This window comes from Oncorhynchus mykiss, chromosome 29 (genome assembly GCF_057628025.1).
Source record: "Oncorhynchus mykiss isolate SJ-2025 chromosome 29, ASM5762802v1, whole genome shotgun sequence".
NCBI classification, from domain to species: domain Eukaryota; kingdom Metazoa; phylum Chordata; class Actinopteri; order Salmoniformes; family Salmonidae; genus Oncorhynchus; species Oncorhynchus mykiss.
This window is the reverse complement of record NC_143050.1, coordinates 24,750,001-24,761,754: the sequence shown is the minus strand read 5'-3', so window position 1 is coordinate 24,761,754 and position 11,754 is coordinate 24,750,001. Positions and strand designations below refer to the sequence as shown.

At 42.2% G+C, this 11,754-nt stretch overlaps 1 protein-coding gene across 14 annotated transcripts in view; it reads left to right on the top strand.

Moving 5' to 3' along the window:
* Window positions 1–837: 837 nt before the first annotated feature.
* Window positions 838–11,754, top strand: part of LOC110509345 (nuclear pore complex protein Nup214) — a 71,359-nt gene continuing 60,442 nt past the window's right edge. For all 14 annotated transcript variants that reach the window (XR_016493298.1, XR_016493296.1, XR_016493294.1 and 11 more), the window contains exons 1-13: window positions 838–1,130; window positions 6,510–6,705; window positions 6,859–7,013; window positions 7,355–7,553; window positions 7,644–7,714; window positions 7,836–7,899; window positions 8,001–8,104; window positions 8,257–8,363; window positions 8,548–8,614; window positions 9,161–9,287; window positions 10,375–10,533; window positions 10,703–11,171; window positions 11,280–11,419. Coding sequence is in view for 7 of the 14 variants with exons in the window: in XM_090226876.1 (XP_090083002.1) it covers window positions 1,089–1,130; window positions 6,510–6,705; window positions 6,859–7,013; window positions 7,355–7,553; window positions 7,644–7,714; window positions 7,836–7,899; window positions 8,001–8,104; window positions 8,257–8,363; window positions 8,548–8,614; window positions 9,161–9,287; window positions 10,375–10,533; window positions 10,703–11,171; window positions 11,280–11,419 (1,900 nt within the window). In the remaining 7 variants the exon portion in view is untranslated. The remainder of the gene's footprint in view (window positions 1,131–6,509; window positions 6,706–6,858; window positions 7,014–7,354; window positions 7,554–7,643; window positions 7,715–7,835; window positions 7,900–8,000; window positions 8,105–8,256; window positions 8,364–8,547; window positions 8,615–9,160; window positions 9,288–10,374; window positions 10,534–10,702; window positions 11,172–11,279; window positions 11,420–11,754) is intronic.

The following is an 11,754-nucleotide window of genomic DNA, read 5'->3' as shown; positions in this document are numbered from 1 at the left end:
TTGGCACCATAACAGTGGCCATTGATTAAACCTCAATATCTTTTGAATGAGTTGTCCACATTGCAATGTTTTGAAATTCAGGCTTATTATATTATATTTTTAAGGAATTCCTCATTACCATACAAGTGATGTCATAATTTGTGCTGCTGGTAGAATACCCCGTTCTTATAACAGCCGGGTGACTGACTGCCCCTCAGAAGGAAGGCTGGCAAGGGTGAGAGACGTGACTATTGTGGATCCTCTGGGGAGCCTCAACAACAACAAGCTGACGAGGCAGAGAAGAGTCTCTCGATTCCCACCGGGGACCAGTATGAAATATTGTGAAAAATGTATGTACTCACTACTGTAAGTCACTTTGGATGAGAGCGTCTGCTAAACGACTTAAATGTAAATTGTAAGCCTGACCTCTGCTCTGTCTGTGGGGAAATTCTTTGCTCAATCAACCCATCTTAAAGTACACCAGCGCACACAAGAAAAAATACATAAGGTTGCCATAGACACCATTGAAAACACAATGAATTTTGGAATGATTTGGGGTGAAGGGGGCCACTAGGTACTTACACATCCATAAATCACTTACAGTCCTCATCTTATTTAATGTAAGCCTACTGAATGTCAGTCCGGAGTTCACGCCAGTCAAACTCAATCAAGCTCAGATAAAGTATTTGAAATGATTTCAGTCACAATGTACACAATGTTAACAATGTAATAGTAGGTATGTTTAAGCTATGTAAAATACAAATAAAAGCTTGTTCATCACAAAAACAAAAACAAAATCCGTTCTTATATTATGCCGCGTTCAAAGACAAGTTGGAACTAGGAAACTCCAACATTGCTGACTTGCTCTGTCTTTGAAAGTGGGACTACAACCAAATAGCATATCGGAAATAGCCGAGTTTTCTAGTTCCGACTAATACATGAACGCGGCATAATACCTTCGTGAATAATGCTAGTGTCACTTCCGTATTGGATTTCCCTAAATTCGAGCGCGGTATGATTTCGTTTCATGTGGAAACGAAAAGTTAACCCGTGTATATTTCTTAGAGTTCGGCTGTATCCAAAACAATTATACCTGCTGTTATTTCAACATGAGTGACGACCCGGACTCTCCTCCCGAAAGGGAAATGAAGGTAGGCATACGTAGTGTGGCTTGCTATGTTCAGGTTGCGGCAATAGCTTACTTGCGCAGCAAGTGCTTTGTTAGCTAGCTGGATAACGTAAGCTAAAGGCAACATAGACGGGTTAACTCGTTTTAGTGTCGGCCTGGGGATAACCTTCCAACTGAAGTACTGTACGGGCTATTCCTTACTGCAAAATCCCCACAATGTTACTGGCTAACGTTAGAAGCTTGCATGTACTTCTAGTGAAAGATGACTAGCTAAACCAGACTCCGCTAGGTAGCTAACAACATCACGAACATCAATATGTCTCCATAAAAGCAATGTAACTTTATGGATTAACATTTGATAGCTAACGTTACCTAGCTAGCTGTGTACAATAGGATGTCTAACATTGACCTTAAGCTGTAATTTAGTAAGTAACGTTAGTTAGCTACTAACTACTGTACGTTTATTTGTTATATACATTTTTTTTTAAATGAACAATAGCACACATACAAAAACAGAAATATACAGACAAGGGTGCATAAACCTAGCTACATAGACATGGGTATTACATGTCTAAATACATTTTCAATTTGTCAGTTTTATTTTATGTACTTTTTGTTTTGACATTTACTGACCATTTCAAAATATCGTTTCAGTTCTATCTTAAACAATGTAAAGATGGGTTTGTTCTTCACCCACTTCATCTTTATGGATAAATAATCTTGGCCTTCTAGGCAGAGTGGTAAAGAAAATGCCATATCTCAGACTGGCAAATAAAAATCTAAGATTTAAGATGGGCAAAAGAACAGACACTGGACAGAGGAACTCTGCCTAGAAGGCCAGCATCCCGGAGTCAGCCTCTTCACTGTGGACGTTGAGACTGGTTTTTGAGGGTACTATTTAATGAAGCTGCCAGTTGAGGACTTGTGATGCGTCTGTTTCTCAAACTAGACACTCTAATGTACTTCTCTTCATTTGTGCACCGGGGCCTCCCACTCCTCATTCTATTCTGGTTTGAGCCAGTTTGCGCTGTTCTGTGAAGGGAGTAGTATACAGCTTTTCACGAGATCTTCAGTTTCTTGGCAATTTCTCGCATGGAAAAGCCTTCAATTCTCAGAACAAGAATAGACTGACTAGTTTCAGAAGAAAGTCTTCGTTTCTGGCCATTTTGAGCCTGTAATCGAACCCACAAATGCAAACGCCTATGTAGATATTCCACAACAAATCAGCCGTTTCCTGCTACAATAGCCATTTACAACATTAACAATGTCTACACTGTATTTCTTATCAATTTTATGTTATTTTAATGGGCAAAAAATGTGCTTTTCTTTAAAAAACAAGGACATTTCTAAGTGACCCCAAACTTTTGAACAGTGGTGTATGTATCTATGTAAAGTATGTATGTGTATGTTATTGCATAAAAGTTTAAAATGTAAATTCCCTGAATTGAGGCTACAAATTCCTCAACAGTTGGAGTACTGTTATATTCTCATAAAACGAGAATCTCACCTGTAATGACAGCTCCAACAACTATTTTAAACTCTTCAGTATGATTGGAGCATTGTGAGTTCTCATGAATTCTGGATTATTATATAGTTGTTCATTGTTATTCAATAATTGTTTAACCCAGATAATGCTGTCATCAAAACAGGTCTGGAAAAATAAAAACTTGTTTTTGTATCTTATGTCTTTATTATTCCAGATTGTATGTATATCTACACTATATATACCAAAATTATGCGGACAACCCTTCAGATTAGTGGATTCGGCTATTTCAGCCACACCTGTTGCAGACAGGTGTATAAAATTGAGCACACAGTCACACAATCTCCATAGACAAACATTGGCAGTAGAATGATCTTACTGGAGAGCTCAGTGACTTTCAACGTGGCACTATCATAGAATGCCACCTTTCCAAGAAGTCTGTTTGTCAAATTTCTGCCGTGCGAGACCTGTCCCGGTCAACTGTAAGTGCTTTTATTGTGAAGTGGAAACGTCTCGAAGCAACAACGGCTCAACCACGATGTGGTAGGCCACACAAGCTCACAGAACAGGACCGCAGATTGCAGAATCGTGAAGTTTGTAAGAAATTGTCCGTCTTCTGGGAGGAAACCAGGCACCTCTCATCACCTGGCCAATACCATCCCTACGGTGAAGCATGGTGGTGGCAGGATCATGCTGTGAGGATGTTTTTCAGCAGCAGGGACTGGGAGACTAGTCAGGATCGAGGGAAAGATGAACTAAGCAATATACAGAGAGATCCTTGATGAAAACCTGCTCAGGACCTCAGACTGGGGTGAAGGTTCACCTTCCAATAGAACCCGATCAAACATCTCTGGAGAGACCTGAAAATAGCTGTGCAGTGATGCTCCCCATCCAACCTGACAGAGCTTGAGAGGATCTGCAGAGAAGAATGGGAAAAACTCCCCAAATACAGGTGTGCCAAGCTTGTAGTGTCATACCCAAGAAGACTCAACGAAGTAATTGCTGCCAAAGGTGCTTCAACAAAGTACTGAGTAAAGTGTCTGAATACTTATGTAAATGTAATATTTCCAGTTTTTTTCCCCAAATGTTAACGACGATGACATAGTGGTGGAGATTTAACTAAAAAATAATGGATACCTCAAACTTATTGCACGTCAACTTCCGGAGTTGACTCCCAATTTTGAGTGTCAAGATTCAATTCTGCTAGGAATCGACTCCTAAGATTCTGTATTTTTGGAACAGAAGAGACTGATTAGCTTCCGTATTTACGTAAATGTGATATTTCAGTTATTTAAAAACCTATTTTTGCTTTATCATTATGGGGTATTGTGTGTAGATTAATGAGGAAAATTTAAATTTGATCAATTTTAGTATAAGGCTGTAATGTAACAACATTTGGAAAAAGTGAAGGGGTCAGAATACTTTCCGATGGCACTGTATGTCTGCCCTTCATAAAACTAGACTGGGTATCGTCAATGACTTGTTCAAGACTATTTTGAAGTCTTTCTGCAAAGATGGATGCTAGTAGCTTTCCATCATTGTTCATCAATATGATTGGTCTGCAATGTTCTATCATCATGGGATCTTTGTTTGGTGTGGTGATTACAGAATGAGGCATTGTGTCATAGAAACAGGCAGGACCTTAAATCAATTGCCTCCTTAAAGGGACATTCAATATATATTCAACAACATCCTCCTGAAAATCTTTAGAGAATTCACTAATAATGCCATCATTCCCTGGAGATTTGTTCTCTTTTCATTTGCTGATAAAAAAATAATATATTTCAATAATATAAATAAATTAATCACATGACTTCATCACATGAAAATTCAAATAAATTCATCACATGAAGTCTTCGTCTATGAACTTTGCATAGTCTTTAACATAGTCTAGAAAGGCATACATGTCACTAGTAGGACAGGCAACACTGGTGTCAAATCAAATTTGTCACATGTGCCTAATACAATAGGTTATTACATACAAGCCCTTAACCAACAATGCAGTTTTAAGAACAATAAGAGTTATATTGTCTAAATAAACTAGTTTTTAATTTTATTTTAAGTAACACAAAATAACAAGGCTATACAGGGGGTACTGGTACCGAGTCAATGTGCAGGGTTGCAAAACAAACAAAACAAAAAGTATTCACCTTCCTCTAACCATCTTGATATTACAAATTCCCCTTTTGCTCTCTCTCTCCATACATTCGGTCCAGTTCTAGCTGTACATTTTTTTATTGACCCTTCATCAAGGTCCTCAATAGAGATTAAATAAAGTATTACTTTAACACTTTTCTCTTTTCTCAATCTTTTAAGTTAAGCAATTTCTTTACCGCTCTTCATGGCTGTTTGTCTTAATTTCATACTTCATTATTTCCCAATAGACTTAAGTAGATTGGCTTTTCTCCCATTTTCTTGTATAATATCTTTAGCATCCATCTTGAATTTATCATCTCCCAAAATTGAGTTTCCAATAACACCAGTTCGGTTTATTAACTTCATAGCCATTCATATTTACTGATAACAATATATGCTCAGCCACACTCAACGTTTCCACTTCACAATAACAGCATTTACAGTTGACGGGGCAGCTTCTTTAGTCAACAGAGAAGAGGCGACTCCGGGATGCTGGCCTTCTCGGCAGAGTTCCTCTGTCCAGTGTCTGTTCTTTTGCCCATCTTAATCTTTTATTTTTATTGGCCAGTCTGAGATATGGCTTTTTCTTTGCAACTCTGCCTAGAAGGCCAGCATCCCGGAGTCGCCTCTTCACTTTTAACGTTGAGACTCGTGTTTTGCGGGTACTATTTAATGAAGCTGCCAGTTGAGGACTTGTGATGCGTCTGTTTCTCAATCTAGACACTCTAATGTACTTGTCCTCTTGCTCAGTTGTGCACCGGGGCCTCCCACTCCTCTTTCTATTCTGGTTAGAGGCAGTTTGCGCTGTTTTGTGAAGGGAGTAGTACACAGCGTTGTACGAGATCTTCAGTTCTTGGCAATTTCTCGCATGGAATAGTCATCATTTCTCAGAACATGAATAGACTGACGAGTTTCAGAAGAAAGATCTTTGTTTATGGCCATTTTGAGCCTGTAATCGAACCCACAGATGTTGATGCTCCAGATACTCAACTAGTCTAAAGGACAGTTTTATTGCTGCTTTAATCAGTACAACAGCTGTGCTAACATAATTGCAAAAGGGTTTTCTAACGATCAATTAGCCTTTTAAAATGATAAATTTGGATTAGCTAACACAATGTGCCATTGGATCACAGGAGTGATGGTTGCCTCTGTACGGCTATGTAGATATTACATAAAAAACAAGCCATTTCCAGCTACAATAGTCATTTACAACATTAACAATGTCTACTCTGTATTTCTGATCAATTTGATGTTATTTAATGGACAAAAAATGTGCTTTTCTTTCAAAAACAAGGACATTTCTAAGTGACACAACTTTTGAATGGTAGTTTGTCACAACAGGTGTAAATATATGGGTCAGGGCAGTGTTATGTCTGCTGATATGACATGGTTATAACTATCATAATATTATAATGGTGGGTGTCAAATAAAACGTTACCTACTACTGATGACCTTTCCTTTAAATGTACCTGTTAACTGCTACTCTAGCGATAACCATTTATGAATGTTGTGCTCTGAATCTTGTTTTTGCTATTAATAGGAGCATTTTTGCCCAGAAGGCATTTATTCAGCTACTAGCTATCCCAACATTGGTGGTAGTAGTACTATAATAAAGCACCACTAACTACCCTTTTGACTCATTTACATATCTAACTCATCCTATCAACAATATATGTTTATTAACATAGACAATGTTCTTTACAGGTCTTAAACCAGTAGCCTACAGTACAAGACTTTCAGTGCTATCACGGTCATTAAGTATTTTATTATTATTTTATGCAGGATTTTCAGTTCCGGCAAATGAAGAAAACCAGAGTATTTGATTCACCTGATGACCTGCCAAAGGATAGATCAAGTCTACTTGCCATCTCAAACAAATTCGGACTGACATTTGTCGGACTAGACAAAAAGATCAAGGTGTACCGCACGCGGGACATCCTAGCTGCAGACAAAGTTGATGGGAACTCCAATGAAATAAGTAAGAATGTCCTTAAATTGGTCATTCCATCTTGTACAGTTTTTGCTAAGCGAAGACTGTTAATGGCTTGCCTTGGCCAAATTGACTTGATTTCTACCCTTTTCTCTACATCTTACTCCCTTCTCTCTGTTATCCCCTTTCTGTCTCCCTTAGTTGAGGGGATAGCAGCCTTGGCTGATGTTGCTGTGGAGTTGCCTGTGCACAACCTGGGCCTCAGCAGTGATGAGCTCACCCTGTCAGTCAGCGGCATGTCAGAGGAGTCTGGCCTGTCATTGGACTTCTACGACGTCCGTACCTTCATCAACAAGGTGATTAACTGACTCATAACAACCCCCTCCTGCTAATGGAGCAGATGAATCGCTTTATGTTCTAGTATCTGCTGCAATATGTGTGTTCTCTTCATTTTTCATTAGAATCTGTTATGGCCTGCCTTTTTGAGAGGCAATATGTCCATCTTTGGGGGACAGTGTTAGAAAACCACTTTTTTTCAGGGTGAAGTGATACGGTTTCGTCATGGTGAAACAGAGTTCAGAGTCCAAGCTTTGATATCAGCCACAAGCACAATAAGACTAGTCACCCCCACTTCTTCAATTCCGTATTTCCCCACACACTTAATCCCCTCACTTCTATGGCTGTCCCCTTTCTCCAGGCCCGACAACAGAAGTTGCCGTTTGTGACTCTGCGACCTGGAGTCGGCCTGGGCATAATTGTGCAGGACCTCAAATGGAACCCGGTGCAGGCGTCCATGCTGGCCACCTGTCTGTCTGACGGCAGCATGATGGTGCTTGAGGTCACAGACAGCGTCACAGTGCAGGCCCAGCTCCCCGCCACCGAAGGAATCACCTGTGGTGAGTGTGACAGTGTGTATTTACATTTTTATGTGATTATCATTTATACAGTTTTGCTCACTATTTCTGTCATCCTCTCTCTTCATACAGTATGCTGGAGTCCCAAAGGAAAGCAAGTGGCAGCAGGAAAAATGAATGCGACAGTCAATCAGTACACTCCAGTAAGTCTGACCCATCAACTCCAGCATAGTACAGTAATTGTAGACACACTCATTATTCCTGTGCCGTGTGTATGATGTAGTATATGCCCTGGTGTGACTCTGACTCTGCTCTCCTGAACAGGGGCTTCAGGAGAAGAAAGTGATCCCTTGCCCAAGCTTCTACAGCTCCGACAACCCTGTCAAAGGTAAACTGGACACAGATCCCGCTGGCCTGAAGCAATAAACCTCTTAGCCAAATAACCCGAATCTCACATATGTTTTCTTTGTGTTGTCCTTTCTCTGTCAGTACTTGATGTGCAGTGGCTGAGTACGTTTGTGTTTGCCGTGGTGTATGCAGCAGCCGATGGCTGTCCAGAAACACCCCCTGAACTGGTGGTGATCTCCCTCCCTGTGAGTAGTACCGCTGCTCTGTCGTACAGCGGAATGATTAGAACATTTTGCAGTGTTTAATTGTTATAATATTACAAGGTTCATTTCACGCAGTGACAAATGTTTTCCTTCCTGATTGTGACATTTTGACAATTAACATGTTGATCTGACAGACAAAGACCGAGAAGAGGGAGGAGAGGTACCTGAACTTCAACGACCCCGTCTACGGCACCTGCACAGAGAGACAGCTGCACTACTTCCTCAGCCACATAGAGGACTGGTGAGACGCTGCCCACTCTGTATTCTGCCCTGCCTGTGTACAGAACACTGCAAAAGCTAAAAAGCTCTTGTTTGTAGAAAGTGGCTTTTGTATGCGTACTCAGTTGGTATAAGCTCTGTTCTGTTTTGATGAACAACCGTGAGGTTGGTTAATCACATATACTCGTTGTTTCTCCTTCTTTCAGGGATGTTGTTCTTGCCGCCTCGGCAGCCTCCATTGAAGTCAGTGTCATCGCCAAGCAAGAAGATAAGGTAATATTTGGGGACCCGCTATTGGTTTGATTCTCACCTTAGGTCTTAGAAACTGTAGCAGGTCAATGTGGATTTCTCAACTTCAGATGTCTTTGTGCACCACATAGTCAGATCCATTAGGTACCTCCCACAAGCAAACATCACCTCAGCATCTTCTGATAAATTATTATAGAGTAGCAAAGCCTGGGTGGCATGTAGCCTAGCGGCTAAGAGCGTTGGGACATAACCGAAAAGTTGCTGGTTCGAATCCCCAAGCTGGCAAGGTGGAAATATCTGCCGTTCTGCCCTTGAGCAAGGCCGTTAACCCCAAACAACAACTACTCCCCGGGCGCAATGAATTGGACGTCGGTTAAAATACCCCCTGCACCTATCTGATTAAGAGGGGTTGGGTTAAATGCGCAAGACACGTTTCGGTTTAATACATTCCGTTTTGCAACTGACTAGGTATCGCCTTTCCCTTCCCAAAGGCCAACTGATGTTGATCAAGTGAGCAACTGAGTGTCTATGTTATGTAACCTCTGCATGTGCTGTTGTGGTGTTGTTCAGTCCAACTGGGAGCTGTGGCTGCTGGAGGACGCCAGTAGGGGAGAGCTGCCCGTTTCACAGAATAACGACGACACGCTGCCTTTGGGCCTGGCCATCGTCTACACCAGCCAGCAGGAGATCCACATCAGTGAGTGGTTGCTGCTCTCTCTTCTTCCAACTTTCCACATTCTTCTATGACCCCATTCCAAACTGGTCACTTGATCCTTGGCCTGCATTAGGATTTGTAAATGTTTAAAGTAAGCTATTTGACAGGCACTTCTGCCAACCTGCCATATTGTTACCAGTCCAGTTCGCCCAGATCTGAGAATGTAGACTACACTGGAAGCTTCAAGCAAAATAAGATGGTGAACCATTTGGAATCAGCTGATATGTTGGTCAACCATGGCAGGATCAGTGAATGTTGCACTTCAATTAGATGCATAGTTAAACTTTTTGTAATACACTGTGCAACGTTCATCTCCTCAGTAGCAGTTGGTAGGCAACGCTGGTTGGCGCAGTGTTTTTTTTGGGCAGCTGTGAGATGAAAAGTGATAAGCTACTGTCTCAGAATCTACTGTTTAAGGCAGTCAGACAGTCACATAGCACCGCTGATGTTGCTGTCTGGGCTACCCACTCAAAAGGACTCCACCAGCAAAACAAATCAGTTTGTGCAGCATTTTGAAATGATTGTACTCTGATCAAACCCAAGTGAGACCTCAGCTCTATTGGAGAGAAAGAGCAAGGGAGAGATGGTGAGGCCCACGCTCATTAGAATGACTCAGACAAATGAAATTACAACAAACAGCATAGCCAGACAAGCATATCTGAGAATGTTGATGAGGTTTACCTTGAGCTTTCCAAACTTTTGTTTTCTCTATAGAGAGCAGTCTCAGGCACACTCATTATTTGTCTCATCACACTGGCCTTAGTGATGGTGCTCGGGCTTTGTTTCTTATTAAGACCTTAAGGTCTCTTAATTCACACAGAAATATAGCCCTTCCTATGCTCTGTCCTTGTACTTATCTCAGCTTTGTGTATGTGTGGGTGTACATCTGCCTCAAGAGCTTTAGTGTGTTTGACCATGTGGGTGTTTGTGTGCCTTTCAATGGCTGTGGGTTTGCTTTTGTATTGAAGTCTGTGTGTTTATGCCTGTGTGTTTCTCTCTGACTACCCATAGTTGTACTGCGCTTCTCGTTGGCCCTCTAACATATCTATCACCTCAACTGTCGTTACAGCTGATGAGAAGACTCTTCCCCCGGTGCCCACTCTGCTGCTTCTGTCTACAGACGGAGTATTGTGCCCCTTTTCACTGCTCAACCTTAACCCTGGGGCCAAGCAGCTGGTCGCTGCCCCCACCAACCTGGCTCTGGACGGAGAGAGACTGCCCCCTGCGGGTCTGGAGGAAATTTTTCAAATTTATAAATAGTTGTATTTATTTTCTGTCTCACTGGAGACATTTGTCTTATGATACTTGCTATACCTATACTACTAACATACTGTGGAGTACTTATAATAGTGTTGTGATATGGCCCACTAAAAGCAGCGCTCTCCTCTGCTTTGCAGGTTCTGCAGCCCCCCCGCCCCCTTACCCAACCCCTCTCGCATCAACCCTGGGGTCGTTCCCTCCTCTCCGCCCCCCCTTGTCCCCCACACAGACTCCCCCTGCCTCCCTGTTCACCACCACAGCCCCAGCTCCAGTCTCCTCATCCGGCTTCTCATTCTCCATGCCCACTTCCTCCTCCACTGCTCCTCCCGCCTTGTCCCTCGGGGGCTACACGGCCTTCAGCGCGGCCCCAGCTTCGGGCACCTCCGCTGGCTTCTCCTTCGCCTCCAAGCCTCTGACTGATACCCCCGCCGCAGCCTCCTCCTTCTCCTTCAGTGCCCCCAAGCCTCCAGTGGTGGAAACTACTCCAGAACCCACCCCCACTCCGACGCCCACCCCCCAGCGCCTGGCCACCGCCTCCCCTATCACGGTTTTCCGAGGTACCCCCGAGCCAGCCACTCCCGCTGTGAAGATGAACCTCAGTGACAGGTGAGAGGAGAGTTTGATATAACTTGCTGAATAACTTACTGTGTTCACATATCTCTTAGATGCGAGCTGGCTGACTTGGCTAGATATATTTATGTTTCTGTTCCTCAGGTTCCTGGCAGTGGAGACCCCTGCTCCAGCTGCAGTTCCAGCCTCCCTACCCTTCTCCTTCACCCCCAAACCTGCATTCTTTGAGCCCACCAGCCAGCCCGCCCCGCTGCCCATTGTCACCAGGCCCACAGCCATGCCAGGTAAGGAGAATGATGAGCTTTACAGCATTATTCATACATATTTATATGAATGGCTTTGATAAAATAATACAATTTTAATTTGTATACCAACATTAGCATATTTGTAAAATCAAATCAAATGTTATTTGTCACAAACACAAGCAAATGTTAATGCGAGTAACGAAATGCTTGTGCTTCTAGTTGTGACCATGCAGTAATATCTAACAAGTAATCTAACCTAACAATTTCACAACTACCTTATACACGCACAAGTGTAAAGGAATGAATAAGAATATGTACATAAAAATATATGAATGAGCGATGGCTGAACGGCATAGTTAAGATGCAGTAGATGG